The sequence below is a fragment of the Netta rufina genome, assembly GCF_964035555.1.
Source record: "Netta rufina genome assembly, chromosome: 8".
NCBI lineage: Eukaryota > Metazoa > Chordata > Aves > Anseriformes > Anatidae > Netta > Netta rufina.
In genome coordinates this window covers 1,679,401-1,704,140 of record NC_140131.1, presented here as the reverse complement: position 1 = coordinate 1,704,140, position 24,740 = coordinate 1,679,401, and the positions used below count along the sequence as shown (strand labels likewise).

Sequence of the window (24,740 nt, the reverse complement as noted above, 5' to 3'; positions counted from 1 at the left end):
TGTTGTTTGGGGACGCGTGGCCTTCATTTTTGGCCCTTTCCTTTGGGTTGAGCTCGGCTGTGTTTGCTGTGAAGGTGTGGGGCTGGTTTGGGAAGAGATGTGTAGGGCGCAGTGCTGTCCCCATGGGGTCTGCACGTGTCCTTGTGCCTCAGCGCGTAGCAGGAGGCAGCAGTACCCGCTGTGGTGCCACTGGGTGCAGCAGCCACATCATCCCTGCGAGGGTTTGGCTCGGGACTGCTCTGAGATGGGGCAATCCCAGCTGTTTGGGGTGCAGGGGTCCCTCCCTGCTGCAGGAGCTGCTCCTGGCGCACCCTAACCCTGGGCTCCAAAGGGTTTTGTTGCCAAAAATCCCATGTCTGGGAGCATTGAAGGGCAGGTGTGGGGTCTGATGGGTTTGATGCTTCCTGGGGTGCATGTACGCCAGCAGTGCTGCATGGGGGGAGCCCCAAAATGTTTTGGGGTCGGCTCTGCCTGCGTGGACACCGCGGTTCTTGTAGGCAGAGCGAGATGCCTGTGCCGTGGCGCGGGGCTGCTTGAAAACCCAGGGGAAAACGAAACGCATCCCCTCCTTCTGCTGCCACCCAGGGGTGCTCAGGGCCCCGGGGTGCTCGGTGTGGCACCGGGCGTCCCTCCCTGACCCGGTGTCTCACCAGGTGTCTGTTCTCTCTCCCTTCTCGCTGACCACAGCGGCGCAGCCCGGTAAGCTCCCTCCCTGCCTCCCTCTGCTCCTGGCAGCGCCTTGGTGCGGGCGTTGTGCCCGCCCGGTCCCCCACAGGGGTTTGGGGGGCTCCTCCTGCATGCAGGCAGCCGTGCTGTGCGGGGAGAGAGAGGATTCGGGTCGCTGAACATGCATGATTTGCCTCGGATCAGTCCGTGGCCCATCGGAGGTGAGGGTTTGGCTTTGATGCTGCCCCCGTTGGGTTTAGATGACGAGCGTAAGCCGTTTACAGCCAGGGTGGCTGCGGGCTCAGCGCTGCCAGGTGATGGGTTTAGGGGCTCCAAATCCTCCTGCGTTGCCTGCCCCGGTGTGCTGGGAGCAAACCTGGCTTCCCAGGGCATCCCTACAGGTGGGTGCCTCAGCCACACGAAGCAAACGTTGTGTTTTATGGTGCTGCCACGGGTCTCGTTTGGTGCCGGCGGCAACGTGCCTGTGTCCCCGCACACCCCACTGACCTCCTGTGTTTCTAATTCCAGGGGACGATTAAGAGGAATTTATCCAGTAAGTATGTCCTTCAGCCTTCCAGAGCAGTAATTAGTGCCGGCAGCCTGGTGCTGGGGGGTTAAAATGAATTAATTTTATAAAGGGGAGTGGGAGGAGAGGTGGGTTTGCTTTAACGTGGTGGCGGCAGAAGTGTTGGCACCCAAATGTCCCCTTAAAGAGGGGGACATGGACACCCTTGGGGGGCCCCGTAGCAGAAGCAATGCCTGCTAGCCCTGTCCTCTGTAGAAATAAGACCTAATTAAAGCCAGAATAGCAGGCTTGGTGCGGGGTGCCAGCAGCAAGCCTGGTGTGTGTGGGGCATGGGGGTGGTGCAGGACGGGGGCACCGTTTCTAACCCTGCTCTGTCCCACCCCGTGCAGGTGAGGAGATCGCACGGCCCCGGCGCTCCACGCCCACGCCGGACCCCAGCAGGTCAGTACAGGGGGGCTGTGTGTGTGTGTGTGTATTTGTACACCCCCTGTGTATGTGCAAAACCTTGCCTTGGCACCCCCCAGAACACCAATGGCCCCATATCTCAGTGTCCATCAGTGCTGCTCTCCCCTACAGCTGCCATCAGATGCATCACCCAGACATAAATTAAAACATTTTGGTGCACAAATGCGTTTGCAGCACTGTTCCAAGGGGAAATATCAGCCTTCTCCTGCTCCTCATCCTTCCTGTGTGTGTGCCAGAGGTGTGGGATGAGCAGGCTCCTCCCCAGGGCAGCAGGGCTGGTAGTTCCCATGTGCATTTTAACAAAAATGCACAGAATTGAGGTACAAAATGCTTTCAACACCCTGACTTTAGATGCTACCCCTCTTCTTTTCATTCTCCATGCCCCAACCCGTATGCTCTGCAAGCTGCCTGCAGGTCCAGGACACAAACTCCCCGCAAATACACGCACCTGTACTCAGCGTCACTTCTTACCAAGCTTTTTTTTTTTGAGGGGAATAATTTAAATCCTGTACAAGCCAGAAAAACCCACAGCTGCCTTGCTGGGGGGGCTGCCACAGTGCTGTGCCCCCAGCCTGAAGGTTGTCCCCTCCTCTGTCCCCCTGCAGCAGGAAGCCCCCCGAGGACCCCGCTGCCCTGGCACCGCTCTTCGGGCCCCCGCTGGAGTCGGCGTTCGAGGAGCAGAAGCTGGATGGTGTGTGGGGCACAGAGGGGTTGGGGACAGTGTGTGGGGCACGGGGATGGTGTGTAGGGCACGGGGATGTGTGTGGGGGGCAGGGGCTTGGGGCCAGGCCTTGGAACAGCTCCAGGTAAACCTCACATTCAAAGCAACCTCTACGTGCCGTTCCTTGCACGTAGCCTAAGAAAAACAGCACGTGATGAGCAAACGAGAGTCGTGGTGCTTTCCACACGATCTGTGTAAACAGTTGGATCTCTTCATTTTAATACCTGCGTGGTTTTTTTCCTGCGCATCCTAAAATTCCGGAGGATTTCTGCAATTATTCAATGCTTCGCCTAATGCAATGAGCCTCCAAATACACAAACGGCATTGTTTCGTTTGTCAAGCATCATGATTGTCAAACTAATTGCGTGTCCTGCTTCAAAATCGGGCAGGCTTGTAATTATCTAACATTACAGAAATAACCCTGTCTTTAATTAGAGGGGGGGGTGCTGTCAATATTTAGCGTCCTGTCGTTGCATGCCTCAGATGAACGCACCGTATCTGCGTGATTCTGGTATCTGGAAGAAAACAGTCACGTTGCTTTCCACCTCTGCACGTGCATTTATTTGCTTTCTTTTCCCAGCTCCTCTGGACCAGCCCGAGATCTGGGGCTCCATCCAGCCCCCCAACAGCGCCGACTCCCCGAAGCTGCCGAGACCTTTTCCAACTGGAAGTAAGTCTCCCAAAAACGCAGGAGTGCAAACGCACAGCCCCAGCCTGCCACTTCTGGCGCTTCATGCTGGCAGAGCAGCTCAGAGCTGTGCCGGGGGGGGTGACAGAAAAGCCGTGCAAACCCTTTATTTGTGATTTTCTGCCGTGTCCCAGGGCTGCTCTGCCTTCGGCTGGGCATGGAGCAGGTCCCCCCGCAGCCATTTGGCTTTATTCCAGCCGTGCCCCGGTGGGCTGGGGACAAGATAACTGCGGTGGGTGCCCCTCGGCAGCTCAGCCCCTGACCTCCCCCTCCTCTGCCTTGCAGCCCCGCCGCCGCTGCCGCCCAAGAACGTCCCGGCCACGCCGCCCCGCACCGGCTCGCCCCTGACGGTGGCCCCAGGTAAAGGGCAGGCACCCCGCTCCTAGCGCCTGCCATCCGGACCCCCCAGGGGCTGCTCTGCCGGGGTCGGTCCCCCCCCTATATCCCCAGGGTGTCCCGTGTGTGACGGCTGCATTTCGGACGTGGATTTGCCCCTGCGCATCCTCCTCGTGGCGTTGGTGGTGTTGTGTGCGGGGCGATGCTGCAAAGAGCTGAGCCCAGGTGGCACCGCCCTGGCTGGGTTCCTGCTCTCTGCTCCCCACGCTGCTGGTGTGGTGTTTGGCTCCTCGCAGTGACCCCAAAGCTCACCCGAAACCCTGCCGAGTGCCTGCAGGGGGGAATCTCCGCCCTTGCTCCTCCAAGCCTTGCTGCACGAGGCTGGCCGTCCCCTTGGTGCCAGGCACGTCCCCGAGGCCATGAGCTGTGCTGTGCAGCCCCTCTGTGTCCCCGGGCTGCAAGCAGGGACCAAAACAACCAAAATGAGCAGTGGTGGGACCGGGGAGCATCGTGCTGTGCTGCAGGCGTGTGCCTGAGCTGCTGTGTCCTGCTGTTAACGTGCTCGTTAACGTGCCATCGTTAACAGCCTCCTGGTGGCTCCGTGAGCGAGCGGAGCCTCGTCCCTTTACCTGCTGCTGGTCGCAGCCCAAATCCATCCCCTGGTCTGCTTCCCTGTGCTGCATGCCCCCGGCAGTGTGGCTGTCACGCCAGCATGTCTTAGCGTATATATTTATATGGAGCTGTATATAAATATATGGGCAGAGTGTGCAAGAGAGCTTTCGTTTGAGTCGAGTGCGTAACCTGAACGTCTCCTGGGAGCTGAGTGTCTTGCAGTAACTCGGTGCTGCTGGCAGGTAAGGGGTGAGAGCAGAGGGGGCCGGCGGGGCCCGGCATGCTTTCCCCGCAGTGTGTGTGCTCCGGTCCCGTGTGGCTTGTTACACGTTGCACATGTGCTGCTGTGGATCCTCGTGCCTGCATCGTGGTCCTGACAGCTCGTAGGAAAACCCTCTCTAGCAAGCAAGCAAGCAGCGGGCGCAGCCCCTAACCCTAAGCCTAAACCCCCACTGCTTTGACCGCAGGGAGCGACCAGCCAGCCGCCGAGGCCAAAAGTGACAAAGTGCCGTCGATCAATGACTTGGACAGCATTTTTGGCCCCGTGCTGTCCCCCAAGTCCGTGGCTGTGCACACGGGAGACAAGTGGGTCAATTTTTCCGATCCCTCCCCGGAAAACGCGACGGTGGCGCCGAGGCCCCGCGAGAAGGCGGCGGCGGCGGCGTCCCCCCCGGCGGGGGCAGCGGGCAGCCCGGTGGCCGAGCCCCCCCGTGCCCTCCCGTCCCCGCTGCGCCTGGAGGAGCTCCAGAAGAAGGCTTTAGAGGAGAACACGGAGCCGGCCGCTGCCTCCCCCAAGGATTTTGGGCCGGGACAGAGAGCGACCCCGCCGCCCCCCCCGCCGCCCACCTACCGCACGGTGGTCTCGTCCCCCGGACCGGGCGCCAGCAGCGGCGCGGGAAGCCCCAGCGGTACGTCCCCCACCACCCGCTGTGTGCCTGGCTGCCCTCGAGCCCCCTTCCCGTCTCGTGCTCCCCGCTGTGCCTTCCCCAAAGCTCGGGGGCTGTCGGTGTCCATCCCCACCCCCTGCTATGTGCGTAACACCCCCCCTGGAAACATTTGGCGTGAGCGTGCTCGTGGCTGCGTCCTCTGTAGGCTTCAGAGTGAAGGAAGGAAGAAGTGTTCCCAGCTGGTGATCAACTTCTAAACGAGCCTTGGAACTGTGGTGCTTGAATAAAATGTGTTGCAGGCACCTCCTCACCCCTCAACACCCCAGGGCTGGCAGCAGCAGGCACAGGGGTGAATGCAGTCCCCATCCACCTGGCCATCGGTTGTGGGGTGCAAAGCCCCAGCCCCTTTTGGAGAAATGACTTTTGGAGGATGTGGTTCAGAAAAACAACCCCCCTAGCTCTGTCTGACATGTGCATCCTGCCTGGCTTCACCTGCTTAATTATTAATTATTAATGTCTGGGTGGTGGGGGTCAGCTTACAGCTGCTCTCCCCCAACCTGGTGGTGCTGCTGCCACCCCACAGAGCAGAAACTATACCCGGGGTCGCACAGCCCCAGCCTGGCACCCATGGGTGCTGGGACTTCTGCGGGAGACACCAGTGGCTCTGAATGAGCTGAGAGGGGCAGGACGGGGGTGTGAAGGTGGCTGCGTGTGTGGGGACTGATGGAGCAGCCCCACTCTGCTGCCCAGAGCTGGGCTCGCGTGGCATCATCACCTGCTTCGGAGGATCATTACCTCTTGGCTAAAACTTGCCTTCTGGCTCCTGTCCCTGTGCTTTGCAGGCTGCTGAGACCTGGTCCTGGGCCAGTCCCTATGTAAAAGCCAGAAAAGCGAGCTGTAAGAATGCTGAAATGCGCACACAAAGGTGGTGTGAGCCTTCATCAGCCACCTCTGGTGGCAGCGGGTCCTACTCCTGCTCCATCTTCTGGAGGCCCCCTGCTAAACTTGGCATCTTGCAGGGCCTTGGACTCTTTGCACGTCACTGATTCTGGGTGTGATGAGCGTTCAAAAGCCACCTTGTGGCCTCCGTTCAGTGCTGCGAGGTTACTTGCCCTGAATAATTCCTATTTTCCTAGGCTTTCAAGTGGACAAGGAGGGAAAGAAGTCAATCTTTGGCACCCAAATTAGGCTTCTAAATAAAACCGACTTAATTTTCTGAGGTGCTCACATCAATGGCCAGGACTTGTCCCTCTTCTCTCAGCAGCCTGCCGTGAGGTCTAATTGCTGTAGGTCTTGCTCCGATGGTTTAATCAGAGCTACCATCCACAAAGCTCCATGAGCTGTTCCTCTTGTAAGCAGCAGAAATAAAGCTAACCACAAAGCTAAAATTTGTTTGATGGCACATCAGCCTTCGTGGCACGGTCACAGCCCGTGACGACCACACGAACCATGAAGGCATCACCATCGTGTTCACGGAAACTCTTCCAGCGAGCTGGGAAACGCTTTCTGCTCCCAGCAGAGCCCATAACGTTGCTCTCCAGCACCTCCTGCCCTTCCTCTTCATCACTGGGGTAAAGCCCCATCCCTCTCAGGCCTCCTTTCTTCGTCTGACCCTATGGTGGTCCCATGAGCTGTGGGAGCCGTGCTGGGGCAGATGGAGGCACGGATGGAGGCACGTGGTGGTTTCGCAGCTCACAAAGCCTCAGGGCACGCAGGAAGAGCCCAAATCTCTGCTACAAGCTACTAGGATGGAGGAAAAGCAGCATCAGCTGCTACTGGGGTCAAACTGGTTCTTGGCACATCGTCTCCTCCTGTTTGGGCAGCGTTGTAGGGTTCCTGAAAGGATATGGATACGGGGTGAGGGGCTCTCCTGCCCAAAACTGCCACCCTGCAGCAGCAGTGCGGGGGTGCCGAGTTCCCCATCCCCTCCCCGCCACCCCATCAGCTCCTGGGGAGCAGCATTCGGGCACCGACGTGGTGCTGATGCCCCTGTCTCTGTTGCAGGTTCCTCGTCCCCGGCTCGCCCCGGCACGCCGCTGGCCGCCTGCGGCACCCCGCCGCCCCCACCGCCGCGGCCCCCCTCCCGGCCCAAGCTGCCCCCCGGCAAGCCCGCCGTCGCCGACCTGGTAGGCTTGGGGTTGGGGCTGTCTGGAGCTTTATGGGGTTTATGAAATGAGGCTGGAATGGGAAAAGGGCAGCCAGCGAGTCGGGAGTGGTATCCCCATGGGATGAAGGCGTCGGGGCTGTATGGGGTTGGGGGGTTTGGGATGGGTACGGGGTTGCTGCTCCTGTGCAAGGAGGGGTGGGTTTGGACACGAAGCAGCACGGAGAGCGGGGATGGGGTCAGCAGGGTGGGCTCCCTGTGGCTGTGCTGCAATCAGGGTGCTGGGCTCCTCCCTGCAGCTTGGGGCCAGTGCATGCAGAGAATTTTGGATGGGTGTTGTGGTACAAAACTATCCCAAAAGGAGCTGTGAAGACCTAATGAAGGTGCATGGGGACAGCTGGCGCTGCTCTCTTCCCAGTACCAGTTGCATTAAATGCACCCAGTGGCTGCCAGAGCTGCAGTGCCCCACTGCTCTCCTGTGAGCCATGCAGTGGAGGATTTAATCTGCTGTTTTCCTGGATCTAGAAGAAAATATCTCCACATTAAATAACTGAAGTCACTCAGGTTTGCACCGACCTGGCAGGGAGGCTGGGGCCAGCCGGGAGCAGCCTGCCTTGGGGTACACAGGGGTCACGTCTTCAGCAAAAGCTTCTGGTTGTTTGATGTGGATGTTCTGTGCTTTATTTCCTTTAACCTTGTGTTATTTTATGTTTTTTCTACAGTCCAGGCCTTTTAGCCCTCCTATTCACTCATCCAGTCCTCCTCCGATAGCACCTTTAGCCCGTGCTGAAAGTACTTCTTCCATATCCTCCACCAATTCCCTGAGTGCAGCCACCACTCCCACAGTTGGTAAAAACAACCTCCAGCACTGCTTTTCTTTCACCTTTCCTACCTCTCAACAGCCCTGAAAGAGTCCCGAGCCCTTTCGATTTGCTCGATTGGTCTTTGGTTTCACGTTGGCTCACTTTAAGCAGGTTTTGAAAGGCAAAAAGGGACCGGAGGTGGGCGCAGCGGCCCAGCAGGGCGATGCTGTCAGGGAAGCTTTCTCCTCCTCACAGCCCCAAAAGTTGTGCAAAATACGTGTGGGTGAGGGTAGAGGTTATCACCGAGCGGAATGCAGCAGAAAACGTGCTTGTGGGCTGTAAATTTGGTCAAAACACGCTTTTTTGGGGGGCTGCTCACACCCTGGTGGGGAGGGGGCTGGAAGCCAGATGTGGGATCCGGGGAGCGATCGCTGCTCAACCCCTCCGGGTGCCTGAAATTCACATTTCCCGTTAAAGGAGGGGTGGGAAACGGGGTCTTGGCAAAGGCCCATCAAAACCCTGAGCTTCGCACATCTTAGATCGTAACGAGGTGCTGCTTCTGGAGGAAACACCCTCAAAAAAAAACAAAACAAAAAAAAAAACAGATTTTTTGCCAAATCCCTCGGGTGCCTGGTGCGGCGCGAGGCAGTCGATGCAGGCCCGAGGTCCCGCTCTCTGGGTGCTGCCGGCTCTCCCCATGCCTCTGCCTCCATCCCCGCTGCCCTCCCGCCTGCACCCCGCTTCCTGCAGCTCCATTTTCTATTATTTTATTTATTTTATTTCCCCGTTTGTTGCCCTGAAATGTTGGTGTGCTCGGCGGGGCCATCCCAAAGTGCCGCCTGCTGCAGGCCGGCAGCAGCCGGGGGCGCTGGCGGAAGAAGCAGGCTGGCTGCTAGGGAGGGAAACTGGAGCCCCAAAACTCTTTAAAAACAAAAACAAAGCAACAAAAAAAAAGCAGATTTGCTCGGGTCTGTACGTGCTGAGCCACGGCGTGAGGCGTTCCCATGGGACATCCCCGTACGAGGCTGTTGGGGACGGCGGCGCCGCAGCCCCGAGGGAGGCCGGAGCCTCCCGCCTGCGTCTCCATCCCGCTGCTGCTTCACCCTGGAGGTGCCGTGGGTGTTTTTCCGTCCTCTGTCCGTCGGTCCCCGTGCCAGCATGCTGCTCAAAGAGCACGCTGCCAGCAGCCCGTGTGCCTGGGGTGCCGGCTGGGGGTCCTGGGGGACCCGGCAGCGGGCGTGGGGCTGGCGGTGCCAGCGGGCATGGCGAGATGGGGACTGTGGTGGGGGGGTGGAGGCTGTGGTGTGGAGGGCACAGCCTGTTTGGGGACAGGGTAAGGGGCTTGGGGAGTCCCGGAGCCAGGGCTGTGAAATTCAGGCTGTGCGTGAGGCCAGCAGCCCTTGCCCTGCCAAGGCCTGGGTGGGTTTTCCCATAGGATGCGCATGAAATAAGCCCTTGGGGCACTCGCTTTGAAATGTACATGTTTTCCCTTTAACATGTATTTTTGTGAGCAGAGCTGCCTCTCTGTGTTTCGTAATGGCTTATTCTGCACCCCCCGTGTCCCCAGGGTGACCGGTGCCAGGCGAGCACCAGTGCAACACTCCCCATGCTCCACGGTGGACGAGGCAGCGTTTTCCATTTATGATTTTTCATGCAAAAAGATAAAAAAGATAAGGGGAAACCAGGAGGCAGAATTGGGGCCGCGTGGGCAGGAGTGCAGGTGGTGTGTGGCAGCAGGTCGGGGACCTGGTGGCCCTGCGGCTCCCCAGGGATGCCCACGGCCAGCACCACGCTCCCGGCCTCGTTTTTTGTAGGGGCAAATCCGTCAGAGTTCGTCCCAGAGCGCTCGGAGCTGTCGCCTCGTTTACGTGTCCCTCGTGCTGTGCTGGTGTGCTTCCGTGGGGGCTGCATGTGCGGTCACTGACTGCAGAGAAAGGCGCTGTTATGTCTGTGCCAGCGAGCCTGCAATTATTTTTCTCGTTAAAATTCTTCTCTGTGTGTCCCTGTGGATAGACGCGCTGCTTGATTTCACCAGGGACTCGTTTTCACATTTTTTTTTTTATTTTTTTTGCTCTTTGTTGCGTGTCTTCTGCCCGTGTCATCAGAAGAGGGTGCTCTCAGTGGCACGCTGCCCACCTCGGCAAGGCACCTGCGGGTGCACTTTTGGGGAAATCCGGCCTAAAAGTGGGCATGCTGGTGGCTTCTCGGTGACAGACAGCACCAAGAGGTGCCACGCCACCGCCTCCTAAACTCAGAGGTGAAGGGTTATTGCAGCAGCACCCGATGCCAAGCGCTGATCCTTCCCCAGTGGTTTTTGGGTGGTGTGAGTGCAGGTAACTGGTGAGAACGGGAAAACCCCAGTTAGGCATCGCCTGCCCTGCGTACACGTGGTTCTCTGTGAGCTGTCTGTCCCAAAATGCACGCACACACACCTGCATTTTGCTGCACGTGCTGCTTGCAGCGCTGAGGCTGGAAGCGAGCCCCCCGTGACATCCCCGGGACCGTGGGCCAGGGCGCCTCGTCCACTCCACCCATAGACAGAAAAGAGAAAACAAACAAACAAAAAAATTAAAAAATCGTTTTTAAGCGGGCAAAAATTCCCTTCCATCTGGGCTTCCATAGCTTTGCTTCCTGCTTTCTGTTCTCCGAGCAAACCCCCGAGTGCCAGCGCCCGCTCCCTGCCCTGCACGCTCGGCTTGCGGCGCCGCTCCCCGCCCCGTAGCGAGACGAATGTCCTGCTCCGTGACTCACTCTGTGTCCTTCTCTCTCCCTCTCCTGAACCTTCCCCATCCCGCTTCAACTCCCGGCCACACAGAGAATGAACAGCCTTCCCTCGTTTGGTTTGACAGAGGAAAGTTTTATTTGACTTTCGAAGGTAAGTAGCGCACAGCACGCCGCCTGCCGCTCGCCCCCGCTCCCGCTCGCTCCCCCGGGCTCCTCCGAAGGCTCCAGCCCAGGTGGCTGCGAGGTGCTGCGGCCAGCTGCCGCCGTTTGGGCTTGATTTGTGCCGTTCATCTTATTTATTTTGGGGAAAAAAAAAAAAAATAAAAATTCTGGGCTGAACACCAGGTGCTCACCATGAAGCCCCCAGCGCCCTCGCCAGCCGCCCGGGACCCCGGCACGGAGCCCCCCGGGGAGCTCGGCGTCGCTGCCGGCTGCAGGGTGTGGGGGCTGTGGGGCTGGGCTCCCCATCGGGCTGTGACGAGGGGCATCCCACCACCACCCAGCCCCGCAGCCCCCAGGCCCTGCAGCGGGGTCCCTGCCTGCCCCTCGGGATGGCCTTGTGCCCGTGGAGACCCGTCGGGGCGAAGCCATCCCGAATCGCTTGCTGCCTGCCTTGCCAGCAGGGCTTCACCAGGTGGTAAATTCAGACGAGTCCAGGACAAAGCCAGGTGGTTAGAAATGCTCAGAAAACCGACAGCAATTCTTTTTTTTTTCTTTTTTGGCTCATCACATCGATTCGGCTGCCTTAGAGCCCTGTGGTTCGTTGCCCATTCCCCAGCACGCAGCGCACGGGAGCAGGACGCAGGAGCTGATGTAGCCACCCGGAGGGGACGCGGTGGCACGGGAGCAGCGTGCCGAAAGGGCCGAGCACGGGCACGTGCAGGCAGTGTTGGCGAGGGCTCAGCTCCTTCCCCTCTGCCTCGCCTTTCCCTTCCTCTGCTGGGCCCTTTCCTTCTGGTGCTCGGTTGAGTTTTGCCTTTTCCAGCCCAAGCCCTCCCATCCCCAGGGTCCGTCTGTCCGTCCGCGTGCTGGGAGTCGTGCTGGGGCTCAGGGAGGATGGAATGAGGCAGGACAGGGCACGCAGTGGCCACCTTCGAGCCTGCACATCCCCACAGCTCTCCCTCCTCCTCCTCGCTCGCTCGGGCACGCAGCCCCGCGAGCACGTGGCAGGTTTGCGTGTGGGTTTACATATGAATGCTTCCAAACATATTTTTTTGGCTGGTATTTCTGGATTTCTGCAGTTCCTTGTGGCAGTGTTTCTGTAGGATTTTTATTTTATTTATTTATTTTTTTGCTACAATCAGAGTACTCGCGGACCTCTATTCCCCATCTTTGTGCAGGGAAAAGCGAGGCAAATGTCACGTTGCTGCAAAAGCCACCCAGCGCTCAGGGGTCTGGCTGTTTGCAGACCCAAAATCATGCGTTCAGGTGCCACGTTCCCAATAGATAACGGCAAAGGAACCCAGCACTCTGCTGGTGTCCATACCCCGAGCCCCAAAGGTGGATTTATCCTGTGTTACCGGGCTGTTTTGCCAAAATGTCATGTTTCTAAAAGCGACTCCTGAAGCAGTAACCAAACAGCCAGGCTTTTGGTGGAGGAGCAGCACAGCACGTGCTTAAAATAGAATCGTCTCACAAGCTGCTGGAAAAGAATATAAGGGCTTAGAGCAGAGAGTTTTGTACTTCTCTTTTTGAATTAAAACTTTGTTTAAAAAAAAAAAAAAAAAAAAGCTGGTTAGGCTCTGAGCTCGTTAGAATAATACAGGGGTTTTCCTGGGGAAGGGCGGAGGGGACTGAGAGCCCTGCATGCCAGCTGCAGCCACAGGATTTCTCGGGAGGTTTTCCCGTTGCTCCTGCCTGGATGGACTTGGGGTCGCCCCCTCCTTTCGCCCTGCTCACCCCACCGTGCCCCTACACATGTGTTTGCCTGACCTTTGCAGCCGGACCTTTCACTCCTCAAATCCTCTTTTTGCTGCCTCCATCGCTTTGCAGGTGCCATGTGTCTATTTGGGAGGATTTCTTTTTTTCTCTCCCCCAAAATCACAATTACACGGCAAAGCTGCCTGCCCGAAACCTTCCTCCTGCCTTCCCTGCCGAAATGTGCTGCTTGGCAGCACCTCCAGCACCTCCCAAAGCCTTCACCCTGGTTCCTACAGTGGTTGGGGTAGTTTTGACCCCCAAGTGTTTCTGTATGGGTTTGGAGAGCCCCTTGCTCCGTGCCGGGGCTAGGATGCGTGCGGTTGGTCTCTGGATGTGGTGATTTGCTTCCTCGCGGGTCGGTGAGGCTTCCCCTGGTGTAAACTGTCTTTGCTCAGCTCATCACCTTTTTTCCAAGAGGAAAAAAAGCTGAACTGAAGGCAAACGGTGTGCTCGAGACGTGAACACGTCCAGCGGTGCTTGTTAGGGGGTCTCTGTGTGTGGTGGACGTGGTTTCTGAGCGCTGCCACTCGCTGAGCATCATTTCTTCCAGGCCAGGGCTGAAATAATGCATTCTCCTGGGTCTTTTAAGATGTATGACCAGGGAGATGTGAGGCTACCTTAATTTTTAACACCGTTCCAGGCTGTGCTATCCCTCTGGAAGGACAGTGCCAGCACTGGGGAGGGCTGACCCGTGCCGCGGGGAGGGAGCAGCGCTGGCGTCGTGCCTTTGGGGTTGTTGTAGGGCGTGTGGGATCGTCAGCTGCGGTGCTGCATCCCTTCAAAACTAATCTATCACAGCCCAGAGTGTAATTCAGCTGGCAGGGGTGCTTCTCGCAGGGGACTGCATGAACCCTGGCTTCCCTGCCCAAACCCCGTGCCCGATTCGCCTGATGCCACAGGGCCAAGGCACAAGGCAGGGCCTTGCTGCGGCCAGGAGCCAGCAAACACACACCCACACCGACAGCAGGGGAGCAGCAGGTGGAGAAGAGGGGATTCCTGCTGAGGACAGCCTCCCAAGGAAAGCATGAGCTCGCAGCAGCCGCTCGCTTGGCGTCTTGGCGAGGGTCGCTGCCCGCCGGCCCTGCCCGCAGCCTGCGCTGGGAGCTTGCATGGGAGCATGCTGCGAGAGAAACCACCCCGAAACAGCCCATTTCGCCCGCTGCCATGACTTGTGATGTCTTCTGGGGGCAAAACAACCCCCCGTGTTTAGCTAATGTGCAGGCAGTGATGTATTTTTTTAAAAGGTTGCAGGAGGGTGCGTTGCAGAAACGCGCTGGGGGCACGTTGGAGCCGGCAGGGCTGCGGTTCGCTCCCTGCCACCTCCTGGGGACGTGCTCTGGTCCCAAAGGCTCAGCCCTGGGTGTGGTGGTGCACGTCGGACCACAAGGAGGGGGCCAGAAGCTCCCCTGGGGCTGATGCTTTGGGGCAGAAACCAGCACCCTGCGTGCTGGCAGCCCGTCTTGGCGCTGCCCTCGGTGACGGTGGGTTGCCAGCACGCCCCAGGGTTTCGGGCAGCCCCTCGCACCGATGCCATTCCTGCAGCCCACCACGGCACGATGCAGCCTCGATGGCTTTCAGCCTGCGGAGCCGTGCGTGGGGTTTCCAGGTGTGCAGGGCGAGCAGCAGCAACCCACGTGGATGCACGCACGGGGGTGCTGCGGGCAGGATTTGGGCAGTGCCCTTGGGAAAGCAGCACCTGCTGCAGGGAGGGAGAAGCCAGCGAGCATCCTGCTCCCTTGGGCATGGGAACCAAACTTCCCGGCCCCCCCAGGACCCTCAAAATGCCCAAACCACCCTGCACTGACCACCGTGCTGGTGCCCTGTGCTCCTGCTCATCTGTTTTCTTTGCTCATTTCAGGGGGGGTGGAAATAATCCCGTAATGGCGTTAGCGCTTCATCCAAAGCCTGGGGGCCTTTTTTTTTTTTTTTTTTTTTTAAATATCTGCCCCCAAAGCCCCGTGTGGGGCTCGGCTCTGAGCCGGGTGCCCCCCCTGCCCCAGCGAGCGGAGGCTTTGCTCTGTTGCAGGCTCCTCGCGGGGCCCCAGCCCGCTCACCATGGGGGCTCAGGACACCCTGCCCGTCGCCGCCGCCTTCACCGAAACCGTCAACGCGTACTTCAAAGGGGCCGACCCCAGCAAGTAGGTGCCGACCAGGGGGTCCGGGTGCGCATCTCGGGGGGGGGTCCCAGCTCAGAAAAGGGGGCTGTCACCTCACCGTCCCCTCCCCGTGCTGCATTTCGAGCCCCCCCATTTCCTCCCCTGGGTCTCTGTGCCCGGCGCTGCAGGTGCATCGTGAAGATCACGGGGGAGATGGTGCTGTCGTTCCCAGCGGGCATCACCCGACACTTTGCCAACAACCCCGCTCCGGCGGTGCTCACCTTCCGCGTGCTGAACTACAACCGGCTGGAGCACGTCCTGCCAAACCCCCAGCTCCTCTGCTGGTAAGCCCCACGCCGCCAGCCCTCACATCCAGCCGGGGCGAGGAGGCTTTCCGCAGGAGCAGGGCGCTCGCAAAAACACGTGCTGGAAGTCTCTGTCCTCCCCAGGGCCTGGGCAGGTTTTGGGGAGGAAACTCTCAGCCCCTAAATATTGGCGGGGGTGTTCCCTCTGAGCAAGCTGCTTGCCAGGCAGCAGAGGAACAGGCCCTTTCCTGGGGTTTGCTCGTTTTCTGCTCACAAAATGCTCCTGCGGTGCCTCCCTGAGCATGAGCAAAGACACTCGGGGGGGACGTGGTGTTTCTGTAAGCACGGGATTAAACCTGCTCATGGCCTGGGGATGGCTGTGCCCTGCTCACGGAAAGGGTTAACCCTCCCTAATTAACCCCGTTAATTGCTCGCAGTGACAGCACGCAGAGCGACGCCAGCACGAAGGAGTTCTGGGTCAACATGCCAAACCTGATGACGCACCTGAAGAAGGTCTCGGAGCAGAAACCACAAGCCACCTATTACAACGTGGACATGCTCAAGTACCAGGTACGGCTTCTGCTCACGCCGAGCTCTGCCCAAAACCCGTGCGTGCCCTGTCGGTGCGAGGGGCGCCGCGTGGAGGTAGCAGGAGGTGGGGAAGTGCTGGCCTGGGGTCCCCCCCCCGTGTGCCGCTAGGTTTCGAGCCCCGAGCACGCCTGCGGTGTGATTGCACGGCGTTGCCCCCTCTGAAACACCTTGCATTTGCTGCGTCTGTAAAATGGGATTTCTCCCTTCACCCCTACGGAAACTAAATGTTTTTTCTGTCATTTTGGAAGGTATCTGCCCAGGGTATTCAGTCTACTCCATTAAACCTTGCAGTGAGCTGGCGGTGTGACCCTGCAAGCACTGACCTCCGCATCGACTACAAATACAATACAGAGGCAATGACCACACCGGTAGCTCTAAACAACGTCCAGTTCCTCGTCCCCGTCGATGGAGGAGTAACCAAGCTGCAAGCTGTGCTTCCACCTGCTGTCTGGTAGGAGCCCTCTGTGACGGGTGGTGTGGGTGCTGGGGGGTGCCAGGACCAAATCCCATCCCCGTCCTGCAGGATGGAGGCCGTAGCTCTGCTCTACAAAGGGGCACGGTGTTTTCTGCTCGGGTCAGGCTTGAAGCTCCAGCTCTGCCAAGCAGCTCTGAGGCCCGGTGCATGCAGCTTTTAGCAGCTTTTGGAGGCAGCCTGGGCAGCGACTTGGTTCCTACAGAAACGCTCTTCTTCCTCTGCTTGCAGGAACGCTGAGCAGCAGAGGATATTGTGGAAGATCCCCGATATCTCTCAGAAGTCAGAAAATGGAGGTAATGCCCCAAAATCTGCATGTTGTTAGCGATGAATGCTGCGCCCAGACCTTGGCCTCTTTCTCTTGTCCGCACCCAAGTCCGGACAGAGCGACGCCTGCCAGTGCTGGCTGGGGATGATGCTGTTGAAAACCCCACAAAGAGCCTTAAAAATCCAGGCCATGTCCCTGGCGTGGCTCTGCCAGCCAGAGCTTGGCCTCACGGAGGGTGTTAGCACACGGGGCACGGGTTCGGCTGCTCTCCAAGCCCCTCGCTCCCTCAGCCCTCCCTGCGTTGGTGTTGCATCCCACTGGGGGCTGCACCAACCCGTGGGTCACTTCTCACGTGTGCTTCATGCACGGGTGTCCAAAAAGCACAAATCTGATGGCAGAATGAGGGGTTTCACCTCCTGCCCCCTCCTGGGGGTCCCCGTGCGCCCATGGCAGCGGGCAGCGCGTGCCAACCCGCCGGCGGGGCTCGCGGCGTGCCCCTGCGGGGTCGTAAGGGACCCGTGGGGGGCTTTCCACCCGCAGGCGTGGGCTCTCTGCTGGCCCGCTTCCAGCTGTCGGAGGGGCCGAGCGTCCCGGCCCCGCTGGCCGTGCAGTTCACCAGCGAGGGCAGCACGCTCTCCAGCTGCGACATCGAGCTCGTCGGCGCCGGCTACCGCTTCTCCCTCATCAAGAAGAGGTTCGCGGCAGGTAGGTGCCAGCCGACGGCTCTCCCACGGGGGGTGGCAGGAGGGCAGGAGGTCCCCGGGGTGAAATACCCAGTGAAATCCCCCCAAAAATCCCCCGTGGGGGTGCGGTGTCTCTGGCTGCGCATGGGCAGCGCCCACTGCTCGCCCCCCTGCTGCACCCCGGGGCTGGCGGCTGATTTCTGGTCCCATTTCCAGGTAAATACTTGGCCGATAACTGAAGGAAGCTTATGCAAGTCTGTGGAAAATAACACGGAAAATAACCAAGGACTGCTCTGCGTGGAACGGGTTTTAATTGCAGTTTAAGGAAAATGAACTAAATCCTGCACTCGGGACATTTCTGTTGGAAGTGTCAACAACTTTCAGCATTTTTTTTTTTCCTCGGAAAACACCGTCTTGACCAGTCCTACAGTATTTACTTCTAGATGTAACATTGTTAATGGTTTTAAAATGTAATTATTGTATTTGTAAATTGTACTCATTCCAGTAAGGCTGTATTTTGGCAGTTAGACACTTGAGTTTTAGCATTTTACCATTCATGAAATGGATGTAATTTAAACTGTGGTATATAAATTTAATAGTAGTACTGTTGAATGGCACAATGCTTACAGAGGTAGATTACATTTTGTCAATATATACGATTTAAATTCAATACTGATAGCTGTTATAAAGGGGGTGCCTCACAGAAAGAGAGCTAAGCAGAGCCCACGTGCTGGTTTACTTTTTCTTCAGTCCCTCGTATGGCCGACGGAGATGAATAAAAAGCTCGACCTTTGGGTTTAGCTGGTCCAAATCCAGAACCACATTTCCGTGAACGTGGAGGCTCCTAGTGCAGCCTCCCAGCAAAAAAAAGAAGGGAAAATGCCACTTCTGTACAGAGCATTTCCTTCAAACCTCCCTTGCCAGACAGCTCCGGGAGCGAGCCCGTGTCCCCCGGGCCCCGCAGGTCCCATGTCAGGGATCTGAGGGCGTGCAGCCCCTGTGCCCTTCCATTTTACCAATTAGGCAGGCAAAATAGACATATTAGTATACAAATATTGAAAAAACTAACGCAGCTCGAGCCAAAAGCACCTGGCGCTGGGATCAGCATTCGCATGGCCTGGAGATGTTTCCGTCCTGAGGCGGCTCTAGGTCGGGGTGTGTGTGGTGGGACGGGTGCCCAAGAGAAGTGCAAACACAGAAGGTAAAGCACAAGTTTTTGAGAGCAAACTCGCCGGTATTCCCAGATGGAGCACTCAGGCCGTTTAGTTATTTCCCCCCCCCAAAATGGAAATATGTATAAACTGTACAGCCCACCCCCTTCAGACACAAGGCAAAACCTAAGAATCAGTTTCCGCATAATTGGTTCATGCTGTGTACAAATGTTATAAGCTCATGCTTCCAGAAGAGATCTATGTCATAGTCCTGAAACTAAGGATTTTATAATGTAAATATTGCCAGAACATAGATATTTTACTTTATATTTTGTTTGAAAGACAAGGTGTTTACATTAGCATTGGGTTTTTAGATGCTTTTTAAACAAAACAAAACACAAAAAAAAAAGAAAACCAAACCAAATAACCCAAAGCTCCCAAGCTTGTCCCACTCGTGTCCCCCAGACCAGGTCCCTTTGTCCAGGTGTGGGTGCTCAGCACCCTCCCTGGCCGCGTGCCCCATTCCCTGTGCACGCCTGGGCCCCTGTCGTGGGCGATGCTGGGACCGAACCCAGCGGTTTGGGGCAGTTTTCCTTCGTGCTGTTTTTGCCAACGTTTCGCATCCCTCAGCAGCACTCGGGCTGTTTGATTAAAAAAGGAAGCATTCAGACAGTCACTAGGCTGGGTGCATGCACAGAAAGGTCTCAGCGTGGTCCCCTCGGGCCCTGCTCCCTTGTGCTGGGTCCTGGCACCTGCGGGTTCGCCCTGTTGCAGATGGGGCCGGGCTGTTTTTCTCTACAGACACCTGCAGACGTGGCTCTTTAGATGTAAGGAACAGAAAGTCCTTTTTTTTTGCAACTTTTCTTCTCTTGTTTGCTGCAAGTATTGAGGTTTCACAGCCAGCCAAGGGTGCTCCTTGCAGGAGGAGGAGTTCCTGACCAACTTTCTACATGAACAATATCTAATAACTAGGAGATAAGTCTAGAAAACATCCCCAAATCAAAAGCATTTCATTTGGTGTTTATTTTTGTTCTTAAATATCGCTCCCCTGCTGTGAAGCTGCTGGTTATTTTTGCTGTAAGGCCGCTGGATGTCAAACTCCTGGCTCTGTGCTGGGCTCTCGCCGTGTGCGTGTGGCTTCCCTTGCAAAACCTTGTCCCGAGCGCAATCGTGCAGCGAGGAAGTTGCACAACTGCACGCTCCTCCTGGGGCAGGCTGCTCTTAGGATGTCAGCGCAGTTATGTGATATTTAAAATACATTTATTTCTTTTGTTTTCAGTGTGCTCTTTCAGGAGTTATCCACTATAGCGGGTTTTTTAACATAGGTGAGAAAAAAAAGCCAATGCCCCTAGTAACGTTAAGGTGAGCTCTGGCTCCCAGGGCAGCATTTTCTCAGGCTGTAGGCACCGGGAGACATCACAGTGGGGTGCTCTCAGGGTCCCTTTTGCCTGGTTTTTGGGCTGCACCGGAGGAAAATGCTGCTTCCACCCTTTGTTTTGAAGCCATGCACACCTGCAGGTGAGAGCCAGCTGCCTTTCCTTTTAACGTGATCAGGGAGACCTAGGGAAGTCGTTCAGTGCCCAGGTGATAAATTGCCCTGCTCTTGCAGGGGCAGTTATTTTCTCAGCGAGACCCCACACGCTGTCCTTGTGCTCCTTTCCTGGGACCTGGACAGTTCAAGGTGAGCATCCCAGAGGTGCTTCTTGGGGCTCCTGCAGCACGAGTGTCACATCAGGAGCCACAGCTTCACCTTTTTGCCGCAGAAACATTTCCAAATGGCCAGACTACCGTGAGAAGGTGTTGTATTTTTAAATGACCTAAGAGGGTCAAACATCTTTTACCGAAAATGCCCTCAGATGTATGTTGTAATTCTGTGTCTCAGACAAACCCGTCTCCGTTTGGCTTTTTTTCTCAGTAGAGCTGATGGTGCTCCCCCTGAACACGTAGCACCTATTTCAGCTCGTGCTTGAGGAAGCCAGTTCTATACCCTGAATATGGAGAGATTTTCCCCTATTCTTTTGTTGTCAAAGGCGTCATCTTTATGTGAAAATGTCTTTGTTAAAAATCTTAATTTTGAAGCTTACCGTGACTGAAATACGTAATTTCATCACGTTGTACTTTCCCTGTAAGGAATTACTGTCTCAAAGACTTCATTTCATAGCCAGAATACTTACTCTTTTTCTCACAAATTTACAAGGAAAGCAATTCTCGTAGAGCTAGGAGGTTTTATGATTTTTTTATGATGTATTTTAATTCTCACTTCATTGCAGAGCAGGAAAAAGGCCTGTAGAAATAGCCCATACCTCCTGTACAATCTCTCCTTGCATTTCAGGAGGGACTGCCGGTAGTGTTGCTGGCAATTTTCTTGAAAATCACAGGTGTTGGTGAGGCAAGGTTCCTCAAGGGTTTGCACAGAAGCAGGACTTCACTACAGGCCGAGCAGTATGCGAGAAGATACGGCAGGTTTTAACAGGTGCTTAGAATATTTATTTCTCTGTTCGAACTCTCTCTACATCTTGACAAGCAGCAATTTTGGGGGGAAATGCCACGCTGCGGTTCAGCCCTGTAATCCATGCATGGTGTCTCTGAAACCCACTCCTTTCTCCCAGCTCCAGCTCCATCCAGGATGCTCCAAGGCTGATGAAATCGGCCAGGTGCTTTGGTGGCACAAATCTTACCCAAAATTGAGTCGCAGTTTGAGAGAGGAATCGCGTCAGGTCTCGGTTCGCAGCTCCGGTCCTGCCCAGGCGGGCTGGCAACGGGGGGACACGGGAGGCTGGGCTGCGCCCCCGCTGCTGCAGCCCCTCCGGGCTCAAAGGGAGCCCCAGCAGCAAATTGGGTTCCCCGGGGTATCACCATATATAAGCTATATCATTTTATGAAACCCCTCGTGTATAAAATGTTTATAAATATTTGTGGATTAAGATACACAGGTCTATTTTTAAGATTTAAGTTAAATAAGTTAATGAATGGCTGGCCTTTCTTGCCTAAACGTGCAATGAGATATATTATACCTTTAGTCTACGATGGCCTAGGTACTGCTTAGTCTGTGATGAAAACTTTGCTGCTTACCTAATGTTCTCAGAGAAAAACTGTAAAGACGTACAGGTTTGTTGCACATGGACTCCTGCAGCAAAGCTTTGTATTTGACCACTGGTAATATGAATGTGTTGTATTGACTTGTTGAAGATAATCATGAGACAACATATTTTAAATGTTACTTGCCTTATAGATTAGGATACGAATATGTGGATATCATTTTTGTAAATAATGTTTTTTATAAATGTCTTTCCTCCATTCTCCCTCTCACCCATTTCACAAAATCTTGAATATGCAATTATTTACCATGCATAATACTGCAACAAAGAATCCCCCACATCAGAACAAAGTTTATTAATTCTATACATGAGAACCACATCAAACACCCACCTAAGTTGCGATTTAAATGTGATTTTTCTTTTTTCCTTGAAAATAAAAACCAGAAAACACTACTTTGAGTGCGTTTTGCTTCCATGTGGAGGAGCACCCGGAGGAGCCAAGCAGAGGGATGGAGGCTGCCACGATCCCCGTAGGAAACTGTGCTCAGCGTCCCAGCTGGGGCACGGGGCTGTGGTTGGGGTTGGCATGTGGGGACCCATGGGGACATTTAGGGCTGGTGGGGACACGTGGGGGCTGTGGGGACACATGGGGGCTGTAGGGACACATGGGGGCTGTGGGGACATGCGGGGACCATGCTTGTAGGGGCACGTGAGGGATGGGAAGAGCCGTGGAGGCCACAGGGGCACATCAGGGCCTTTAGAGACCTGCGGGGACCACGGAGACCTGAGGGGACTGAAGTGACAGGCGGGGACCTGTGGATGTCTTGGGGACACAAGGGGGCTGCAGGCACCACGGGGACCCCTGGGGACCCATAGGGGCATGGGGGAGACTGTAGGAACCCGTTATATAGGACCATAAGACCTATGGGGGCTGCTGAACCCTGCTGGAGGGCTTTGGGGACACATGGCGGGGCACATGGGGACACGGGGAGGGGGTGCTTGGAAGGACCTGAGGGGCTCAGAGGGACGTGTGGCGGCTGTGGGGACGCTGTGCCAACACAGCAGAGACCCGGGGGGGGTGTCCCATGAGGGGCTGCAGTGACACAAAGAGCAACAAGGCGGCTGTGGCGACATCATGAGGAGAGCGCGGACACAGGGGGACGCTGAGGGGCCGCCGGCCGCGGGGCGGCGCTGGCCGAGGCCCTCCCGGCCCCTCAGCGGCCCCGAGGGGGGATGCGGCGAGGCCCGGGCGGGTCGGGCACGGAGCCCCGGTGCCCTCCGGGCTCCCCCCGGCGGCCCAGCACCGCCTCCGGGCCGGGCGAGGGGGAGCGGGGCGGCGGGGAGCGGGGTGGCGGCTGCCCCCTCACGGGTAGGGGCCGGGGCTGTGGGGCCGGGGTGTCAGCGGGGAGCCCGCCCTGGCTTCAGGGCGATGGGATTTCCTGGGGAAACCCCAATTTCCTTGGGGAATTTGGGGTTTTGGGGGTTTGGGGGGGGACTCAGTGCGTGTGTCCCCGCTCTGCCACAGGTCCTGCCGAGCGCTTCCCGGTGGGCGCGGTGGAGGCCATCCTGCGGGACGTGCTGCGGGGGCACCTGCAGGAGCTGCCCTATGAGCCTGGCACATGCAGGGAGATGGCGAAGACGATCGCCGAGGTACCCCCATGGTTCATTCGCTCTGGGGGCTGTGGTGTCCTCCTGCTGCTTCAGGGAGGTTTGGGAGGGGGTCCCACAGCGTGGTCTCGATTGTATTCTCCTTCCTTGGTAGGTACTGAGGCATCCATCCCCCTCCCCGTGCCATTTCTGGTAGCAGTTAACGCAAAACTTGAGGTTTTAGGGTTGTTTTTTCCAGCAGCACACCTCTCACTTGTAACCACAGGCAGAGCAAGGGCGGTGGGCACCATCCAGGGTCAATAGCAGAGTAAAGCAAACGCTGGAGGGGGCCCTCAAAATGCACCGAGGGTTGGTCTGGAGCAGGAGCAGAGCTATACAGTTTGATGGTGGGGGTTGTTTGAACAGCAGTGGCTTTGGCCAAACACACGGTTTGGACAAAAATTCTTGCCCTGTCCAGAAATGCTACTGATAAGTTTGAAGTGTGTTTCAGACCTTTCCAAACTAAGCCCTTGGTGGTACCTGTGTTATTACAGTGGCTCAATTCTGCTCAGTGACACGTGCAAACTCCTTGTTGGCTAAATCCAGCCTTGCTGCACATGCTGCCCAGAAAAGACTGTCCTGAGCTTTTAGTTTTTCAGCCGATCTGGCCCAGGAGGGCTTGTCGGCATAGAAAAAGCAGTACTGCCTCAGGTACCTTTTCCCCCTGTGCTCAGCAGGTAAGTGTGAGTGTGTGTGGGAAGGTGATCTCTGTGCAGTGGGAGGATGGCACTCACGTACCCTAACTCCTCACTTCACACCCGTGCTCACATTCCTGTAGTCGAGCAGAAAGATGTGACTGCTTTAGCAGATGGAAGTTTTGTGTTTTTTTTGTCAAATGACATCAGTGGCATGCATCCACCTGCTCGTGGGGCTGGGGTAGCGTGCTGTAGATGTTTCAAATTGCAGCATTTCAAAGATTATCATCAGGAATATTGCAAGGGCTCACTAGTGCAGTGCTCACACTGCTGCATCCCAGAAAACCCAGTCACTGAGCATCTCCTGCGAAGAGAGCTCACCATTGGAGTCTAACCACGCTTCTCTCTTGCAGGTTATCAAAGCTCGGGTAAAAGCCCTCCTGGTGCCGAGGTACAAGATTGTTGTGGTGACGCACATTGGGCAGCTGAATGAGCAGAGCATGCAGATCGGAAGCAGGTGCCTGTGGGATCCTGCGACTGATACGTTTTCATCATATGTGTTCAAAAACACTTCACTGTTTGCTCTTGCAAATGTCTACGCAGTCTATTTTGAATAATGAGGTAGTTGAGTTTTAGCAGTGGGAAAAATTATCATTCTCTCGAACTCTTCCTGTTTCTGTTTCTGAGAACAGTTGTGAAGGACCAAGGCAACTCTAAAATGTTTTGTAATGTGGTTACCGTAAGGTTTTTGGTGGTGGATGTAATAATTGTATTTCCCAAGGCTTTCTCTGGGAAGTGATTCTCTGTAAAATGCTGTTTTGCACCTAATTCTAACTGCTTTCAGAACAGTGTATCCCTGTAATACTCTTTCTCCTTGAATTTACTGTGACTACATGATCCCCAAGTAGAAATCACAGAGGGATTTTTTTGAAAGTAAAACAAAAGCATTTTGAAATAGTCTGCATTAAATGGCATTTTCAGGCAGTTAAGCATGTGCTTAAGACTAACTGTCCCACAGCATTTGAAATCAAATGATAAATGCCTTTAAATTATATCATGTTTAGAGTACATACATCCAACATGTCTGGCCCCTTTTATTTAAGGTGCTTGAATCTAGCAAAAAATTTGATTTGGGTTTCTCAGCTGATTCCTGCCTATGGATAGCAGGGGACAAACACCTCTCTGCGCTCAGAAACAGATTTCCAGTCTGTCTGGGTGCAAATTAACTGCCCGCTAGGCAGGAGCTTGGGCAGACTTTCTTGGAAACAGCTGCAATAGGAAACAAATCACGGCACCTGCCCCTTTTAAGGGGAATCAGTGCTGAATTGATCACAGTCTCTTCTGCTATAGCAATTCCCATGCTGTGGCAGGGCTCTGACTTGGAGGCCTCGTGGTGTGATGC

General features: G+C 56.0%; 2 protein-coding genes across 2 annotated transcripts in view; both read left to right on the top strand.

Moving 5' to 3' along the window:
• Positions 1 to 17,106, top strand: part of SGIP1 (SH3GL interacting endocytic adaptor 1) — a gene marked incomplete at both ends in the record, with an annotated part of 37,068 nt that extends 19,962 nt beyond the window's left edge. Inside the window, 17 exon segments of the mRNA XM_084291139.1 lie at positions 688 to 699; positions 1,195 to 1,219; positions 1,582 to 1,633; positions 2,263 to 2,348; positions 2,959 to 3,048; positions 3,352 to 3,426; positions 4,482 to 4,922; positions 6,906 to 7,027; positions 7,728 to 7,854; positions 10,624 to 10,683; positions 14,479 to 14,590; positions 14,737 to 14,892; positions 15,291 to 15,423; positions 15,693 to 15,895; positions 16,148 to 16,212; positions 16,725 to 16,889; positions 17,084 to 17,106. Of these exon segments, the coding sequence (XP_084147265.1) occupies positions 688 to 699; positions 1,195 to 1,219; positions 1,582 to 1,633; positions 2,263 to 2,348; positions 2,959 to 3,048; positions 3,352 to 3,426; positions 4,482 to 4,922; positions 6,906 to 7,027; positions 7,728 to 7,854; positions 10,624 to 10,683; positions 14,479 to 14,590; positions 14,737 to 14,892; positions 15,291 to 15,423; positions 15,693 to 15,895; positions 16,148 to 16,212; positions 16,725 to 16,889; positions 17,084 to 17,106 (1,947 nt within the window).
• Positions 17,107 to 22,191: 5,085 nt separating this feature from the next.
• Positions 22,192 to 23,955, top strand: DYNLT5 (dynein light chain Tctex-type family member 5; the record flags this gene model as incomplete). The annotated part of the gene is made up of 3 exons (XM_084291138.1): positions 22,192 to 22,425; positions 22,557 to 22,706; positions 23,752 to 23,955. 3 exons carry the CDS (start codon positions 22,192 to 22,194, stop codon positions 23,953 to 23,955), a joined length of 588 nt encoding a protein of 195 aa, XP_084147264.1.
• Between the last annotated feature and the right edge of the window lie 785 nt (positions 23,956 to 24,740).